General features: G+C 43.0%; 1 protein-coding gene across 1 annotated transcript in view; it reads right to left on the bottom strand.

The window, feature by feature from the left end:
• Positions 1–20,975, bottom strand: part of LOC105014325 (SET-binding protein) — a gene marked incomplete at its 3' end in the record, with an annotated part of 39,625 nt that overhangs the window by 6,843 nt on the left and 11,807 nt on the right. Inside the window, exon 3 of the mRNA XM_034296514.1 lies at positions 19,408–19,956. Coding sequence (XP_034152405.1) covers positions 19,408–19,794 — 387 coding nt within the window. The remainder of the gene's footprint in view (positions 1–19,407; positions 19,957–20,975) is intronic.

Raw genomic sequence — 20,975 nt, forward strand, 5'->3', positions numbered from 1 at the left:
CAAACATAGACATACACACACTAACTGCCCTTCACAATGTTTTTTTTGCAGCCTTTAATTTGGCGGTGTGCCTGGTGGTTAGAGTGTTTCATTTTCCCTGTAAAGAACTGGGCAGCTGTCCAGAGACAGACAAAGAGACAGGGAGGGGGAGAAGGAGGGAGACAGAGAGAGGGAGAGCAGAGAGAAAAGGAGAAGAGAAAGGGGGAGGGGAATGATTTAGTAAAAGAATGAGAAAGCAGGGGAAGGGAAGGAAAGAGAAATCCTCTTATTACCAGTTCCCTCCAAAACTAGGAGATTCATATGATTACACATACAGATACACAGTCTCTCTATGTCTTTGTCTCACAGTCTCTCTCTCTTTCTCTCTCTCCTTGGCTTTGACATCACGCTGTCCCCCTCTGTCCTCATGCCCCCTCTCCTATCTCATCGCTCCTTTTCATTCTCGGTTCTGCAGAGGACCATTTTCCTCCTGTGGGAACCACGCTCCGAAACACAGTGACACACACACACACACACATCCACACGCACACACATGCACACACACACACATGCACACACACACTTGCACACACACACTTCCACACAAGCACACACAGACCCACACACAAACACATACATGCACACCGACACGTATACCCACATGCACACACACCCACACACACACACAGTTCCTCAGCAAACAAACACCATGAATACTAACAGGCCTTTGTGTCCGCCGCACTTAAAGAGGAGGAGAGTGGGAGGGGGAGGAGAGAAAGAGAGGGAAAAAAGCGAGGGAGAAAAGAGGAGCTGTAATAGTGTTGATCTTGTGGCTACTCTCACAGACCCCCTCCCCTCCTGCTCCCCTCCCTCTTTCGTTTTCCTCGTTCTTCCCACCAGTTCTCCGGGGAATAAAGACCTCCATTCATCCGCCGGAGGAGAGACACAGCAGGGGGGAGGGGAGGGGGAGAGAAGGGTGCAAGGTGGGACAGTGTGGAACACTGTGTGTGTGTGTGTGTGTGTCTGTCAGTTCAGTTAGACTGTGCGCAAATAAGCATGTGCATTCCTCTTCATAAACAAGTTGTTTAAACCAGTTCAAACAGTACCCAATGAAATAACCGTTTCTTCTTTGACATTTACTAAACTATCTCTGGCGCTATGATTCCGGAAGCTTCTACACATGTGCAGATCATGTTCTGTGCAAGTGTTTACTGTCTTTACTTATCTGATTTATGCGCGATGCCAGGATGCTGTGTTGGATTCCCAGGACACAACATATAATAAATATTACGCATGCATGCCATGTAAATGGCTTTGGATAAGTGTCTGATAAAAGGTATATTCATATTAATGTAGCTTTGTTCTTGGTCTCAAAGACAACAACATTGTCAATTTTAACTTTAAGGATATACTGTAATACAGTAAGTAGGAGAAGCAGGGCGCGGTACAGTTCCTTTCTCCCTGGACAAGCAGACTAAATAGCGAATTAATGTTGTTTTTCACATTTTAAGCCTTGGCTAAGAATGCAGACAGACCGGCCCATACAAAATAAACCTACCATCTGACAAATTCTGGTTACCACCAGCTACAATATTTTCCCAGAGGTGAAACTATGGTGAATTTTAATCACGTGAGGTCTATGAAAACCATGTAGTTGCCTTCTAGCATAATAGCTGTCAGACACTAAAAAACATCCTTCTTCAGTGACAACAACATGACAACAATATGGCAGCACTATCAAGTTATATCCATCACAAATGTAGCTACATACAGTGGGGAGAACAAGTATTTGAGACACTGCCGATTTTGCTGGTTTTCCTACTTACAAAGCATGTAGAGGTCTGTCATTTTTATCATAGGTACACTTCAACTGTGAGAGACGGAATCTAAAAAAAATCCAGAAAATCACATTGTATGATTTTTAAATAATGATTTTGCATTTTATTGCATGACATAAGTATTTGATCACCTACCAACCAGTAAGAATTCCGGCTCTCGCAGACCTGTTAGCTTTTCTTTAAGAAGCCCTCCTGTACTCCACTCATTATCTGTATTAACTGCACCTGTTTGAACTTGTTATCTGTATAAAAGACACCTGTCCACACACTCAATCAAACAGACTCCAGCCTTTCCACAATGGCCAATACCAGAGAGCTGTGTAAGCCTCTGTAAATTGTAGACCTACACAAGGCTGGGATGGGCTACAGGACAATAGGCAAGCAGCTTGGTTAGAAGGCAACAACTGTTGGCGCAATTATTAGAAAATGCAAGAAGTTCACGATGACGGTCAATCTCCCTCGGTCTGGGGCTCCATGCAAGATCTCACCTAGTGGGGCATCAATGATCATGAGGAAGGTGAGGGATCGGCCCAGAACTACACGGCAGGACCTGGTCAATGACCTGAAGAGAGCTGGGACCACAGTCTCAAAGAAAACCATTAGTAACACACTACGCCGTCATGGATTAAAATCCTGCAGCGCACGCAATGTCCCCCTGCTCAAGCCAGCGCATGTCCAGGCCTGCCTGAAGTTTGTCAATGACCATCTGGATGATCCAGAGGAGGAATGGGAGAAAGTCATGTGGTCTGATGAGAAAAATAGAGCTTTTTGGTCTAAACTCCACTCGCCGTGATTGAAGGAAGAAGAAGGATGAGTACAACCCCAAGAACACCATCCCAACCGTGAAAGCATGGAGGTGGAAACATCATTCTTTGGGGATGCTTTTCTGCAAAGGGGACAGGACGACTGCACCGTATTGAGGGGAGGATGGATGGGGCCATGTATCGCGAGATCTTGGCCAACAACCTCCTTCCCTCAGTAAGAGCATTGAAGATGGGTCGTGGATGGGTCTTCCAGCATGACAACGACCCGAAACACACAGCCAGGGCAACTAAGGAGTGGCTCCGTAAGAAGCATCTCAAGGTCCTGGAGTGGCCTAGCCAGTCTCCAGACCTGAACCCAATAAAAAATCTTTGGAGGGAGCTGAAAGTCCATATTGCCCAGCGACGGCCCCGAAACCTGAAGGATCTGGAGAAGGTCTGTATGGAGGAGTGGGCCAAAATACCTGCTGCAGTGTGTGCAAACCTGTTCAAGAACTACAGGAAACGTATGATCTCTGTAATTGAAAACAAAGGTTTCTGTACCAAATATTAAGTTCTGCTTTTCTGATGTATCAAATACTTATGTCATGCAATAAAATGCTAATTAATTACTTAAAAATCATACTATGTGGTTTTCTGGATTTTTGTTTTAGATTCCATCACTCACAGTTGCGGAGTACCTATGATAAAAAATTACAGACAAAATCGGCAGTGTATCAAATACTTGTTCTCCCCACTGTATGTGAGTCAAAAGCAACTTATTTTACAGTGTAAATTACTTTGCCATGGTTCTACCATTACAGTACTATAACTGAAGTTAAAATGGAGAAGGTTTTATGTCCAAAATGTGCCTACAAAACACAGGGGCTTCTGTAATTTTCGGGGAAAGTGAAGAATTTGTTCTTATTTTTTCTCAATACTCTAAAAGCTAATAGTTTGAAATCAAGTAATAACAACCAAATATTATAGATTCTCAGCTTTTATTTGAGAATATTTGCCTACACTGGTATCAGAAATGACAACACTTTATACATAGCCACCCTATTTCAGGGTACCAGAGGTATTCTTGTAACACAATGTCAAAATGAAACACGTATGTTAGATGTTTGGTTGCATATCCTTTGCATGCAATAACAGTCTGAAGTCTGTGACTCATTGACCCCACCAGACGCTGGGTATTTTCCCTGGTGACGCTCTTCCGGCGACTGTACTGCAATCGTCTTATTAAGTAGTTTGTTTTTAGGTATTCAGACTCATCCTCAGCAAATGAAGGGCATATTCAATTGGATTTAAAAAGGGAGATTGAATTGGCCAGTCTATAACCACCTTTTGGCCCTGAACAAATTCCCCATTTCAATTGTAGTCTGATTGGGGTCTTTGTCTGGCTGAATAATGAAGAACTGTCCAGTGGGTTTGGAGGCCTTGGCTTGTACTTTAGTTGACAAGATGTTGCTGTACACTACAGGATTCAGTCTGCTGTGACCATCAGTGGTTTTACATTGCCAGGTCCAGTGGCAGCAATATTTCAATGATGTGGTGTGCTTGGGCCTTTGCTTTTTTTGTCCAAACACATACTGTACCACTTCAATTTACCTCATCAGTACACTAGATAATTTGAACAGTATTCATCAGATTCCTTTAGATTATTTTCCACAAACTAACCTGGCTATCCTGTTTTTGACACCAGTGGGTTGTACCTTGCAGTGTAAAATCTGTAGTTCAGCTGATAATGTCTTCTGAGGAGAGTAGTGCCTGACAGATCCAAACCTACCAGTCTTCCAGATCGGTCTGACAGTTGTTGTTTTTTATTTGTTACAGTGACTTCCACATCTGTATTTTGGAGCAACATATGCTGCCATCTAGACAATGTATTTTTCAGGGAAGGCCTCGCTTATTTAACCAAGATGATGCAAAACCACATTCTGCACGTATTACAACAGCATAGCTCCGTAGTAAAAGAGTGCCAGTGCTAAACTGGCCTGCCTGCAGTCCAGACCTGTCACTCATTGAAAACATTTGGCGCATTATGAAACAAATAATATGACAAAGGAGTCCTCGAAATGTTGAGCAGCTGAAATTCTATATCAAGCAAGAATGGGAAAACATTTAACTTCCCCTACTACAGTAATTGGTCTCCTCAGTTCCCAAACACTTACAGAGATGCAACACAGTAATAAACATGCCCCTGTCCCAACTTCTTTGAAGTATGTTGCTGGGAACAAATTCAAAATGGGCGTATATTTTTCCGATAACAATAACATTTCTCTGGTTCAACATTTGATATGTTGTCTTTGTATAATTTTCTATTAAATATAGGGATTAAATGATTTGCACATCATTGCATTCTGTTTTTAGTTGTATTTTATGCAGCGTTTTTTTTTTAAATCATCAAATATGTACAGTGGATATAAAAAGTCTACACACCCCTGTTGAAATGCCAGGTTCTTGTGATGTGAATGAGACAAAGATAAATCATGTCAGAACTTTTTCCACCTTTAATTTGACCTATAATGTGAACAATTCAATAAAAATAAAAATGTCAAATAAAAACTTTACAATATCCTAGTTGCATAAGTGTGCACACTCTCTTATAACTGGGGATTTGGCTGTGTCCAGAATTAACCAATCACATTCAAACTCATGTTAAATAGAAGTCATTACACACCTGCCATCATTTAAAGTGACTGTGATTAATCACAAATAAAGTTCAGCTGTTAGGAATTTCCTGACATTTTCTTAGTTGCATCTCAGAGCAAAAGCCATGGTCCGCAGAGAGCTTCCAAAGAATCAGAGGGTTCTCATTGTTGAAAGATATCAGTCAAGAGAAGGGTACAAAATAATTTCCAAAGCATTAGATATACCATGGAACACAGTGAAGACAGTCATCATCAAGTGGAGAAAATAAGGCACAACAGAGACATTACCAAGAACTGGACGACCCTCCAAAATTCCTGAAAAGACGAGAAGAAAACTGGTCAGGGAGGCTTCCAAGAGTCCTACAGCAACATTAAAGGAACTGCAGGAATGTCTGGCAAGTACTGGCTGTGTGCTACATGTGACAACAATCTCCTGTATTCTTCATATGAATGGGCTATGGGGTGGGGTGGCAAGATGGAAGTATTTTCTTACAAAGAAAAACATCCAAGCCTGGCTGATGTTTGCAAAAACAAACATCAAGTCCCCCAAAAGCACGTGGGAAAATGTGTTATGGTCTGATGAAACCAAGGTTTAACTTTTTGATCATAATTCCAAAGGTATGTTTGGCGCAAAAACAATGCTACATATCACCCAAAGAACACCATTCCCACAGTGAAGCATGGTGGTGGCAGGATCATGCTTTGGGGCTGTTTTTCTTCAGCTGGAACCGGGGCCTTTTTGGGGCGGAGGGAATTATGAACAGTTCCAAATACCAGGCAATTTTGGCACAAAACCTTCAGGTGTCCGTTAGAAAGCTGAAGATGAAGTTCACCTTTCAGTTCGACAACAACCCAAAGCACACATCCAAATCCACAAAAGCATGGCTTCACCAGAAGCAGATTAATATTTTGGAATGGCCCAGCCAGAGCCCAGACCTGAATCCATTTGAACATCTGTGGGGCGATCTGAAGAGGGCTGTGCATAGGAGATGTCCTCACAATCAGAAACAATCTGGGCGCTTTTGCAAAGAAGAGTGGGCAAATACTGCCACGTCAAGATGTGGCAAGCTAATAGACTCCTACCCAAAAAGACTGAGTGCTGTAATAAAATCTATGTTTTTTATTTTTCCCCCTCAAAGATTTCAGTTTGTTTTTCAATTGAATTGTTCACATTATAGGTCACATTAAAGGTGGAAAACGTTCTGACAAGAATGAGACAAAGTTTATCTTTGTCTCATTCTTTTACATCACAAGAACCTGGCATTTTAATTGGGGTGTGTTGACTTTTTATATCCACTGTATTCATAAAGCTAAAAAACAATAACCTCAAACAAAATCCAAAACCAATAGAGCCGAAAAAGGAAGAAAATTGCTTCACTCTTCTAATTCTAACAGCACTGTGTTTTATTAACTATACATTTAAATCATAACAGAATATATTTTGTTATTGTCCAACACATTTAACTGTTTTCCTGGTGTATACTGACAAGAAACCCATCACACAGTAGAAAGACCCAGCTACAGTTTCATGATTGTATTCTTAATGACAGCAATTGACTGTGAATGGAGTCAGACTGGAGACTCAGGATATGGAAGTGAAGGAAGTGCACGCAGCACCCAGGTACATACAAGTATATACTTCCAAATCTATAGTATCAGAGATATTTTGAATAAAAGCACTGACAAAAGTTGGATCTTAAGCAAGGTCAAACCGTATGAAAAATAAATGTATTCAAGGTGTATTCCCCATTCATGTTGAGCTTGATTGAGTTCTGCTGTACATTGCTTGTTTAAAGCAACCATGTATCAAAAAGCTTATTCCAGAAATATTCCAAGGAGTAATATTTATAATATGAGCACTGTGCACAGCTAACGACTACTAGAATGAAATGATCTATATCTTACAGAAATGAGATCGCTTCAAAACCCTGTGATCGTCTCAACCAACATACAATCACCTAAAGGATTATTAGGAACACCCTACTAATACTGTGTTTTGATCCCCTTTCGCCTTCAGAACTGCCTTAATTCTACGTGGCATTGATTCAACAAGGTGCTGAAAGCATTCTTTAGAAATGTTGGCCCATATTGATAGGATAGCATCTTGCAGTTGATGGAGATTTGTGGGATGCACATCCAGGGCACGAAGCTCCTGTTCCACCACATCCCAAAGATGCTCTATTGGGTTGAGATCTGGTGACTGTGGGGGCCATTTCAGTACTGTGAACTCATTGTCATGTTCAAGAAACCAATTTGAAATGATTCGAGCTTTGTGACATGGTGCATTATCCTGCTAGAAGTAGCCATCAGAGGATGGGTACATGGTGGTCATAAAGGGATGGACATGGTCAGAAACAATTCTCAGGTAGGCCGTGGCATTTAAACGATGCCCAATTGGCACTAAGGAGCCTAAAGTGTGCCAAGAAAACATCCCCCACACCATTACACCACCACCACCAGCCTGCACAGTGGTAACAAGGCATGATGGATCCATGTTCTCATTCTGTTTACGCCAAATTCTGACTCTACCATCTGAATGTCTCAACAGAAATCAAGACTCATCAGACCAGGCAACATTCTTCCAGTCTTCAACTGTCCAATTTTGGTGAGCTTGTGCAAATTGTAGCCTCTTTTTCCTATTTGTAGTGGAGATGAGTGGTACCCGGTGGGGTCTTCTGCTGTTGTAGCCCATCCGCCTCAAGGTTGTGCGTGTTGTTGCTTCACAAATGCTTTGCTGCATACCTCGGTTGTAACGAGTGGTTATTTCAGTCAAAGTTGCTCTTCTATCAGCTTGAATCAGTCGTCAATCACATGGCATTTTCGACTGCCGCATACTGGATTTTTCTCCATTTTTACACCATTCTTTGTAAACCCTAGAAATGGTTGTGCGTGAAAATCCCAGTAACTGAGCAGATTGTGAAATACTCAGACCGGCCCGTCTGGCACCAACAACCATGCCACGCTCAAAATTGCTTAAATCACCTTTCTTTCCAATTCAGACATTCAGTTTGGAGTTCAGGAGATTGTCTTGACCAGGACCACACCCCTAAATTCATTAAAGCAACTGCCATGTGATTGGTTGATTAGATAATTGCATTAATGAGAAATTGAACAGGTGTTCCTAATAATCCGTTAGGTAAGTGTATGTACTCATCAGAGCAGTATCAGTACACATATTCATAACCATAATGTACAGTACAGGGGGCTCGTTACGTTTCACACATGAACTCAAATTAATACCCTTTTTTTTTATTGTTAGCTATGTTGTGTTGAATGCCTCGTGTATAAGTCTTATTGAGCAGAAAAAAACATATTAAGCTATTCTGTTTAAAGAAAAGCCTTTGGACACATCATAATTGTACTTATAATTAATTAAACGTTGGCACTTTTCCAAACGTCGTTTTGTGAGCCAAACTCTAGGAGGAACAGTTTTAAAATGGTGAGTGGTGGTATTGATAAACCAACATTGTAGAATCCTCCAGCCTAATTTGAATCTCCAGTTTGGCAGCATTTTGGCTTTCCAGGAGACTACAATGGTGAGAAGACAGAGAGGTATTGCTAAAACTGTTCTGCCTCTGCTTGCTGCTAACCTATGCAGCTGCTAACACAACAAACATGCTGACATGTCTAAGCCAACATCACAGTTGTATCAATATCCCTGCAGCAATACGGAAAAACAGAAGAACACAATGTTTTGTCCCCAATGCATTCAAGCACTCCTTGGCGTCAGTCAGCTAAAGACATTTCAAGGACAATAGGTGCATGTATAGCCGCCGATATGCACCTTACTCTGTGGTTAAGAATAGAGGGTTTCAGCACCTTCTAAGGTGCTCAAGGCTTCACAAAATTCCTGTCTAACCAAACAGGTAGTAATAGGTGTAAAACAATGTTTGTGCAATGTTTGCATACTGCACTTTTTTTGTTTTAGACTGTGCTCTCATCAGGCATTATATATTCTTATTATCATTTAAATGTACCGCACCACGGGTTAGGCATTTATACATACCGTACCACCGGTTAGGCATTTATACGTACTGTACCACCGGTTAGGCATTTATACGTACCGTACCGCCGGTTAGGCATTTATACGTACCGTACCGCCGGTTAGGCATTTATACGTATCGTACTGCGGGTTAGGCATTTATACATACCGTACCGCCGGTTAGGCATTTATACGTATCGTACTGCGGGTTAGGCATTTATACATACCGTACCGCCGGTTAGGCATTTATACGTACCGTACCGCCGGTTAGGCATTTATACGTACCGTACCACCGGTTAGGCATTTATACGTACCGTACCGCGGGTTAGGCATTTATACATACCGTACCGCCGGTTAGGCATTTATACGTACTGTACCACCGGTTAGGCATTTATACGTACTGTACCGTGGGTTAGGCATTCTTATGTGTGTTTAATCCTTGTAAATAGCATTGTGATTTCTGCGTGTCATGAATGGCCATAAGACCATCAATTAAGGAATGCAATTCCAGTGATGTTGTGCATATTGTCCCTTTTATGTAGTGGTAGTTTGTCACTTAGCAGATGCATTGCACCAAGATAAAATCCCTCATACACACTTGCGCGCGCGCACACACACACACACACATACACACATACACACACGTTTCCCAAAGAACAAACAATTACTATAATATGTGAACATGACCCAATAGGATGGCTCCAATACAACAGGAAGCTGCTGCTTCAGAACCTGAGGGATGACTTCCTGTATGGAGTAGTTTGCCATTCAGGACAAACCAAATATCACTGTGTCATTTTCCTACTCTCTGTCCCTAGATGACCGGATAACCCCAGAAGGGGAAATGCACACACAACAGTGTGCAAACAAACACACGTACACACCTACATACACACCCATGCACACAGACACAGAAAGAGGGAAAATGGGCAGAGAGAGACACAATGGCCTTAACCAATCACACGACTCCATGCCCTCCAGTCCCACACACCAACAATAACGCCTTTGTGTCACAGAGCACTCCTCTCTCTCTCTCTTTCTCTCTCACTCTCTCTCCCTGACACATACTCATAGAAAGGCAGGCATCTTGCAGTGAAGGGAACACCATTTCTGTAAACACACTGGTTTTCAGTTTGTGCGAAATGTGTGTGTGCATGTGTGTGTTCCACCTGGGCACATGACTGTAGCTGCCCCTTCTCCCCCCACTCCTCTGCCTCTCTTTCTGTAGGTGAGAGGTCACACCCAGCAGCATTCCAGTCTGAGAACGACAGAGAAGTGCAGAGAACAGAGGAGAAGGGCAGAGAACAGAGAAGTGCGACACTACAGAAGAGAGAAGTTATGGGTTCTCATACAATTATACTGTCTTAAGCAAGCTGCATGCTTCTTTATTAGGGTTGCTAATGCAGTTTTAAACATGTGAAAACTAAATGGTTTTCTCACATACTTCGTCAAACAGCGTTCAATCTGAAAAAAATAAAACAGGGGGGTGTCAAGTGTCAATATCACTCTGCAACAGTAGGCGGCGATGAGCTGGTGGTAGCCATATATGGCTGTACAGACTTAGTAATTCTGTGTCACTGCTGAAGGTGATCAATCATGATAAAAGGGCTCAGACTTGGGGTCCTAGACTTTGAGTTGCCTCAAGGTAAAAATGTTGTGTGGCCCTGAAAAGAAGAACAAAACAACCCCTTTCCTCAAAATGCTATCATGCACTCACAAACCACTTGGGAAAAACGACAAACCTTTACAGTAACATAGTCATGTGCAATCATACTGTCATGGATTCATACTGTCATACAATCATACTGTCATACAATCTTACTGTCATAGTATATACAGTCATACTGTCCTACTGTCATACATTCATACAGTCATACAGTCATACTGTCATACAATCGTACTGTCATAGTTAATACAGTCATACTGTCAGACACACATTCATACATGCATACAGTCATACAGTCATTCTGTCACACTGCCCTTTGTGATACTTGTGACTGTAGTTATAAAAGCAGTTGTTTGCTTTAAATGGACAGACTCAGAGATATGAATGATGGAAGAAAGGAGAGGAACATCCAGAAAAAAGAAAGTAACGAGGGATGTAAGGAGGCAGGGAGAGGGTCAATGGAAAGGTAGCAGTACAGGACAGATTTAGGGGCTAACAGGGCAGTGTTGAAAGGAGATCGTCTCACTCACAAGCACACATACAAACACACACACCCTCTGACAGGCTGGCTGTAGCGAACAGCTGATGGGTAGATCTCATTTCACTGACAAACACACTTAAGCTTCAAGTGAGACACAGTGAAAGTCAATACTCTGCCCCTCTCCTTCCCCCTTCGCCCTCTTATCCTGAGCGACTTACAGTAGTAGTAAGTGCTTACATTTTTGCTTGTTGTGTACTGGCCCCTTGTGGGAGTCGAACACACACCCCTGGCATTGAAGGGGCAATCCATGGATGTTCCATCAACCATGCTACATGGGAGTGTCACTACTACCCCTCAACATTGGTCCTAACACTAAACAATCAACCCAGTTCATGGACTAGCTAGCCTGACCACCCCCCAGTCTTTCTGTAGTAGCTAGCCTGACCACCCCCCAGTCTCTCTGTAGTAGCTAGCCTGACCACCCCCCAGTCTCTCTGTAGTAGCTAGCCTGACCACCCCCCAGTCTCTCTGTAGTAGCTAGCCTGACCACCCCCCAGTCTCTCTGTAGTAGCTAGCCTGACCACCCCCCAGTCTCTCTGTAGTAGCTAGCCTGACCACCCCCCAGTCTCTCTGTAGTAGCTAGCCTGACCACCCCCCAGTCTCTCTGTAGTAGCTAGCCTGACCACCCCCCAGTCTCTCTGTAGTAGCTAGCCTGACCACCCCCCAGTCTCTCTGTAGTAGCTAGCCTGACCACCCCTCAGTCTCTCTGTAGTAGCTAGCCTGACCACCCCTCAGTCTCTGTATACTAGCTAGCCTGACCACCCCCAAGTCTCTCTGTAGTAGCTAGCCTGACCACCCCCCAGTCTCTCTGTAGTAGCTAGCCTGACCACCCCCCAGTCTCTCTGTAGTAGCTAGCCTGACCACCCCCCAGTCTCTCTGTAGTAGCTAACCTGACCACTCCTCAGTGTCTGTATACTAGCTAGCCTGACCACCCCCAAGTCTTTCTGTAGTAGCTAGTCTGACCACTCCTCAGTGTCTGTATACTAGCTAGCCTGACCACCCCCCAGGCTCTCTGTAGTAGTTAGCCTGACCACCCCCCAGGCTCTCTGTAGTAGTTAGCCTGACCACCCCCCAGGCTCTCTGTAGTAGTTAGCCTGACCACCCCCCAGTCTACTGATGTAGTACTTCTAGTACTTCTGCTGTGGTTTTTATTATGATGCTGCATCTGCCTCTGAAAGGTCAGAGTCGAGGAGGCGCCATACAGCAGAGACAATTGTGTTAGCAGACTAGTGTTTCAGAGCCTATCCTCCACACACACACACGTCAAAGTGTATGGATGGCAGAGTGGGAATGTGTGAAGTGGAATGGGGCTGCCTCAGTAGGGTCGGCATGTTGCTGTAATCCAACAGCTTCCATAGCCCAGCTAGAATGTAGCAATGCTCCTGTCATCTGCCTTCCCCTGACACACACAATCCTTCCCACAGGGGGAAAACAGCAGAGCAAGTAGGGGCCAGGCCAGACTGCAGTTGTCTCAACCCTGACCCCCGACACATAAAGACACACTATTGGTCCGGTCAACATTCCCCAGCCTGCTCTTCTCTCTGTGACCCCAGAAGGTCAGGCAGGGTCAGAGTTCACTTTTCCTTTCTATCTCTGTGCAGCAAGAATACCAGTTTGTGTGTGTGTGTATGTGTGTGTGTGTGTGTGTGTGTGTGTGTGTGTGTGTGTGTGTGTGTGTGGTAGTGGGGGTGGGGTAGACACAGACGGACAGCTGGTGTTTCTGGTAAATCACTGAGAGATATCCCCCACCCCCCACCCCCAACCACACACACAATCACACACCTCTAGCAACACCCCTCTCCACTCAAGCTTTTCTTGCTCTGCAGGCTAGAAAATATGAAGAGAATGGTGATGGTAGGCCAGTCACCTACAGAACAGATGAATCTGACCGTTGGCAGGGATGTTGGCTAAAAGACAGGAAAACTCAGCACTGGCTACAGAGCTCATTAACATTACACAGAAAGATGTGCTTTTATTAAGTCATCAAGTCCCTCGGGTCACCAACCGCCACCCAAGCCCGGGATAAATTTACACATCAAGAGGGCCGCCACACACCCCACACATTCAAACACAGACACATTACAGACACACACATACACACAAACACACACATAGTGCTCAGGGGACCACCAAGCACAGTGGCTGCTGAGACAAGATAAGTGTGTGTCCAAAGCCAGGACACACTAAGGCACTCAAAATAAACACAGACACACACACACACACACAAACAGCTCTAACAGCTTCTCCTTATCTCAATTCACAGATAGAGAGATGGATTAACAGCAGAATCTGGCACACACACGCTGACCACAATCATGGCTCTGTGTGTGTCTGTGTGTTTTGGACTGCTACATTGGTCAGGGAGAGTGATGCCAGGCTTGACCCGAGGCTCATTATACCAGATCACACTTTTTCATCTTAATTTCAATTGACAAAACAGAAAGTACACCCAGCACTCATACACAGTCATTAGTCATGTGGCTTGTATCAAGAAGAAATATTTTCTGAAGGATACAACATGTGTTTTGACCTTGTCTGTTTTCTCCTAAAGTATTTAAACCAGCAACTTATGTAGTGCCTGACGCTCTAACCGCTAAGCTGTCCCATCCCTCTGTCTCCTGTCCCTCATACAAACATCACATACACAAGCCACTTATATTTACATCCCTCATTCACACACACACACACACACATCCCTCAGCATGCACTGTGATGACAACACACAGACGACTGTAGAAAGTCTAATATCGATGCAGAGTGGCCCTGTTCAGTCGGGTTTATCTTTGCCTGAAACAGTTGTGTTTTTCTGTGTTTCCGTTGTCCGTTCGTTCTCTGTTTTCAGGTTTTTGGGATGTTTAAAGAGCACAACAAAGCTTTAGGAACCAGGATATTTTTAGGTCTGGGAAATATCAGATTTAGTTTTTTTGGTGTAGCTACTCAAGTGCTAAGAGGCTGTTGTTCGGTGGTGTTTCCACAGCACATGATGGACGAGCATCACGGCCAATGGCTGTAGTGGAAACCAAAGTGGCAGTGACAGAGGCATTCTATCTGCCTTGTAGGAAGTGGCAGGGAAACACGTTTTTTCCATTTACATTTTTTGTGGTCAAAATCATTAGTTGTTTAAATACCTTCAATTCTTTTTTTAATATTATTACATTCCTTCTGAATGCCTGGATTTTGTGAATCCACATGCTTACTTCAACATTTTGCAAATGTCTACCACATCTCTCTACATTCTCTCCTTCTCTCTTTCAGTTTCTCCCTTTTCTCTGTCTCTCTCTCTCTCTTCAAGAGTCAAAAGCCTTTCTTAATGACCAGCTATTGTATCCCTGTCCCCCTTTCCCCTCCCCCTCGCCCCCCGCTCCGAAGGGGCCTCTTAACCAGGCTCTCCATATGCCCGTCTCCCACCTCGTCCCCCTCTCTCCATCGCTCACACTCTGGCCTCTTCTCTCCTCTCTGTCACCATCTGCCACTCCACAACAGAGAGATGAAACAGAGAGACAGACAGAGAGACAGAGGGAGAACTAGGGGAAATAAATAAAAAGAATGTGTGGTTGGAGAAAGATCTAGAGAGAGTTGGTTAGAGATATATATAGAGAGAGTTGGTTGGAGTGAGAGGTGGTTGGTTGGTTGGAGACAGAGAAAACAGATAAATAAGCTAGAAAGAGATTCTGAGACACAAAAAAACAGCTTGAGTAAAGATTCAAGAATAAGACACAATGCCTCAAAAAGGATAGGCTGTCCATCTGCTCTCTGCCAGACCCTCCCTCCCCCCACACATTTCTCTTTCACACAGACACACACACACACACACACACACACTTTAAATATTTAATCTGAGTCCACCATTGTAAAGTATATTTGTTAAGTATATTTAAATAAATGTGTCTCTGTATGAAAGAACACCATTGAGATAGCACGTCCAAGTCCACATAGCGAGGATGACCATCATCGCTGACACTTGACTTCTGTAGGCTGGAAATCTGAAGGCCACATACTGTCCACTTGGGAACTTGGTTGAAGCTGTCCAACATCATTATTGTAAACTTGCAAGGTAACTGTTCAGGTGTTCAGGCATAAGGGCTGATGTTCAATGGGCTTGTCATCAAACACCTTATACATGCAGCAGTAAAATAAGCAGTAGCCTAGCCACGAAGACAACAACGCAGTCATGTCTAGAAATGCACAGGTCTTCTTATGAACAGCAGCCATCACATTATGGGCAACACATTTCATTCGAGGCACTGTGTACAAAAATGGGATAGAGGGAAGAAGAGAGAGGGGGTGGATGATGAAAACAACCCACTCACTGTACATGTTCACTGCTGTCACTGTCACCATGGCAACAACTGCCAATCACAGCAAAGACAGACAGGCTGAGAAAGAGATCGTTCTCTGGACAAACATGTGTGAGATCAGAGGGTCAAAGTGCAAGTTTGCTCTGATCACACATACATATATTTACAGACGCACACGTGCACACACGTGCATGCACACACAAACACACAACTCTATAGGTCAAACACTCACAGCAAACACTACACAACCCTAGGGACCTTGTCGCACATACACACACCCCTGTTACATCCAAATGACAGGGTGGGTGTGTGACAGATAAGGAGAGGTTAGAGAGCCACAGTGCCCGTGTGCTGATTTCAATACAGGAGAAAGGAAGAGAGGAAATGAGAGGACAGCAGACAGGAAAGGCAGGGAGAGGAGGGGAGAGGAGAAGAGAGGAGGAGAGAGGAGGGGAGAGGAGAAGAGAGGAATGAAGAGGAAAATAGGGGAAAGGAGAAGAGAAGAGGGGAGAGGGGAGTAGGGGAGAGGAGACGAGAAGAGGGGAGTAGGGGAGAGGAGAAAAGAACAAATGAAAGGAGAATAGGGAGAGAAGAAGGGGAGAGTAGGGGGTGAGGAGACAAAAAAAATGGAGAGGAGAATATAGGACAGGAGTAGAGAAGAGAGAGGTGAGTAGGGGAGAGGAGAAGAGAGGAATGGAGAGGAGAATATAGGAGAGGAGAAGAGAGGTGTGGAGAGGAGAAGAAAGTAAGGGAGAGGAGAAGAGAGGAGGGGAGAGGGTTCTGTGACCACAAATGGAAAGGGCAGAGGCCAGCTGGCACTGGCTGATGTCAGCTCTATTTTCAGCCTGTGTGTTAGTGTGTGTGTGTGTGTGTGTGTGCCTGTGTGTGTATATTTATGTGGCTGGGTATGTTCATGCGTGCATGACTGGTTTCAATTACTCAATGAACTTTGACCCTGTGTAACTAAGGAGGCGAAGGAGCTACTAAGAGAGAGGAGATGGAGAGATACTGTAGGTAAAGAGAGAGAAACAGAGGGAACTGGAAAGACACATTACCTAAGATTCATTACCTTCTGCAATAGTACACACATATACACTACAGTTCAAAAGTTTGGGGTCACAGAAATGTCCTTGTTTTCCATGAGAGCATGTATGAAATTAGTTTGAATAGAAATAATGATTTTCAATTGAAATAATTATTTATTATTATTTGATTAATAATTTCATTAAATAATCCTTAATTTGCAGCAATTCCAGCCTTGCAGACATTTGGCATTCTAGTTGTCAGTTTTTTGCGGTAATCTGAAGAGATTACCCCATTCTTCCTGAAGCACCTCCAACAAGTTGGATTGGCTTGATGGGCATTTCTTCCGGTCAAGCTGCCCCAGCTCAATAGAGTTGAGATCCGGTGACTGTGCTTGCCACTCCATTATAGACAGAATACCAGCTGACTGGCTCATCCCTAAATAGTTATTGTATAGTTTGGAGCTGTGCTTGGGGTCATTGTAAGAGGATATTGGCCCCAATCAAGCACCGTCCACAGCATAGCGCTGCAAAATGGAGGGATGAACGTCCTTCTTCAACATCCTTCTTTTACCCAGTACAAATGTCCCAATTCACCACCACCAAAGCACCCCCAGAACATCACATTGCCTCCACCACACTTGACAGATGGTGTCAGGCAGACCTCTAGCATCTTTTACTTTGGTCTGCATTTCGCGAATGTTCTTCTTTGTGATCCTCAACCTCAAACTTAGATGGAATAGCCTTCATTTCTCAAGACAAGAATAGACTGACGACTTTCAGAAGAAAGTTCTTCACCTCTGGCCATTTTGAGCTTGTAAGCGAAACCACAATTGCTGATGCTTCAGATACTAAACTAGTCTAAGGAAGGACATTTTTATTGCTTCTTTAATCAGCACAACGGTTTCAGCTGTACTGACACAATTGCAAAAGGGTTTTAAAATGATAAACTTGGATTAGCAAACACAATGTGCCATTGGAACACAGGACTGATGGTTGCTGATAATGGGCCTCTGTATGACTATGTAGATATTCCATATAAAATCTTCCAGCTTCAAAAGTAATTTGCAACATTAACAATGTCTACACTATATTTCTGATCAATTTCATGTTATTTTATTGGACAAAAAAAGTTGCTTTTCTTTTGAAAACAAGGACATTTCTAAGTGACCCCAAACTTTAGAATGGTGTACACACCTCTCACACACACACACACACACACAATATACTGCTCATAATGAGAAGCTTGGGTACAAGATGGCTGCTCTCCAGGGAAAAGAGCTGAATCAGCGAGGTGCTTGGTGTATGAAACACCCGCCCAACACAACACACACACACACGTGAGCTGCACAGTGTATGAGAAGAGTTGAACACACAGCAAGATATGTCATTGCAGGTTAATGACACACACACACAAACACACACAAAAAACACAAATAACCACAAAAATGCAGACAGAACATGTACACAGTGCCAGGACAGCCATTAAGTGCTGCTGTAAGGGGAAAGGGGGAAGGGAGCTCTGGCTATTATTCACTCAGCCTCCAAGCTTTCCACCAATAGGATTGTTTAAAGACAATCAAACAAGAATATACTGGATCAGTGCATATAATATAATAATGCAATATATAATACAAAAACATACTGTATCGATACAAAAATATCCACTAAACAGAAAACATCTGAACATATCCATCAATATATATGTCCTATAAATAAATGTCCAATATAAATCACCTCTCCACTGATATAGCCAAATGCATCACTGCTAACATCAGACATCACCTAGTTGCTATGGGCTACTGGCCACCCATCAGTCAATTCAACACAGCTAATATTTTGGTGCATCATTCAACCCACAAACATGCCACAAAACATTTTAGACCATGTTTTAAAACTCAATGTAGGCATTTTAATATCAGTTACTGAATTCAGGGTAGCATATAAAAACATGTTTGCGAATCCAACAAGTAAAAAAGTGATTCAACAACCAATGTTTCTTTTATTGGAGCAGACCGTTTTGACTGATTTGAATCGATAGATGAATTAGGTAAGGGCTGAAATCCTCAAGTTTGGGAAATTCAAGAAAACATCAAGGAAGATGGTTGGTCAATCATTTTGTATTATCTTCCGTGGGGAAAATAACATAATTGTTGATAAATATAAAAAAATCTGTTTGGAGTAGAGACAGATTTGTAGGAAGAAGGTAGAAAACAATCTACATCTACAATTAGTGGTCCCAGATGTTGCAAATTTATCAGGAAATAACACTGATTAAATACCTTTTCATAATTTCAGCAGCTGATGTAGAATATGACTCACACAACTAAATATTAACTGCAATGGTCCTTTAACTATTTAAAATGTAAATGCACCTGTTTCTTTCTCAACATTGCTCAGACTGTTTTTAATGACAATTAAATTTTTTAAGCAATAACAAATATTGTATTTGTTCACTTACACTAAAAGTGCATCATTGCAATATTCATAATATTATTGCAACCTAATAGTGTGGAATATATACATATGTATAAAACTCTGGAACAAGAAATGTTTTAGGACCCTGGGACTTTACCAACATGAAACAGAACCAAACAATCAGTTCTAAACAAATGAAGAACATTTCAAACACCATGAGCATCAAATAACTAAATTAGTAAATTTAGACATCTTGGGATCCTTACCCTCTTCCTAGGGGGTCCCTTGTCCTGTGCTGCACGGCTCCCCAGTCGGCCCCCTCGCCCCTCCCCTGAATGGGGCCTGATGGTCATCCGTATCTCTGGAGGACAGATGTAGTTCTCCAGACTCTTGGGGGGCTTTTTGGTGCGTTTGGTGGTCTGGATTTTCAGCTTCAGACTTCCTTCCTGGAAGCTGGCTTCTTTAATGGAGAACTCCTGCTCCTCTAGCCCCTCCCCTTCTCCGTGGGACCCCCAGCGCTCGCCCATCACATCACCAATGACATCATCACTCCGTGGCGCTGGGACTTGCTCTTCCTCTTCAGGCTCAGCCCTTCCACCTCCTAACTCTACCTCCTTGGGTCGGGCTGAGCCAACCAGATCCCTTGGCTCCATCCACACTTCCGCCAGAATCAGTCAGGATCCAGAGAGCAGTGTTAGCCAGCCAATAGGTTTGCAGAGGGTGGCTGTCCGTCCAAGTGGGCTGCCTTGAAAATTATAGCTACTGCGTCTGGATTGGTTGTCCCACAGGAACACAGGTAATCCAATAGGGCCAAACTAGAATGGAGAGGAGAGGTACATTACTATATGAAAGGTTTAAGCAACACCTTACATTTTTGTAGTAACACTTACTGTAACATTGCATTCTATAACTATTCACACCTTTGGTAAAGATGTGCAAAAAAGGCTATGATAAAATGCCATCCTGGGCAATTTTAGTCCCCTAACCTAAACGGTACTGAAAATCTGTGGGGTGAGCTCAAGATGAGAGTCTACAAGTAAGGACCAAGGACTGAAGAATCTGTAATGATTCTGCATACATAAATGGTCTCAGGTCCCTTGCTATTTGATCTCCCACCTCACCATGCATTATGGGAATAGATTCAGTGCTGTTACTGGCAAGGTCAGCGTACACAAATACTAAAAGCATTAGTGCCAATAATCGTCATAATCGCCATTTAAAGAAAATATGTGTTTTATGATTTACAGTAGATTTTTTTCCTTTAACAAGTATAGCTCAATTAAAGGTTAAATTTCTCATATTTTGACTGTAAGATCAAGCTGACAGACAAACATTCTTTATTGGCTAGGGTGGAAATAATCCGAGGGCACTCAGAACCTCAATACATCATAAACAAGGCAATATTAAACACTGTCATGCTGGGACAATCAATGTAATTTTGTAAATACCGGTTCTCTGTGAAAACTAACATAATTCACTCTGTTGTCAAAATATTGCCAGAGGTGTCTGAGATATCACTTGGGTTAGTGATACTTGCATCCCCAAGCATGTGTACCAAATGTCATCACTGAGTGAAACAGATTAAAAGATGCAAACATAAGCAGTTATATTGGCACTGTGTAGTCCCTATGAATGTTCTTACACATCTTGACAGGGTTTGCAATGCGTACCAAATGTAAATATACAGACCATACCCACGTAAATACTTTCTGGTCAGAAGTGGTTTATACTACTAATCTGAAAATACTGCGTTGACCAACCTTTGTCCATAGATCAGAGCAACATATCAAGTTTCTTGCAGTTGGGTCATTCGGTGCAAGGAGTAGCATTTTTT

The sequence above is a fragment of the Esox lucius genome, chromosome 13, assembly GCF_011004845.1.
Source record: "Esox lucius isolate fEsoLuc1 chromosome 13, fEsoLuc1.pri, whole genome shotgun sequence".
Lineage (NCBI taxonomy): Eukaryota > Metazoa > Chordata > Actinopteri > Esociformes > Esocidae > Esox > Esox lucius.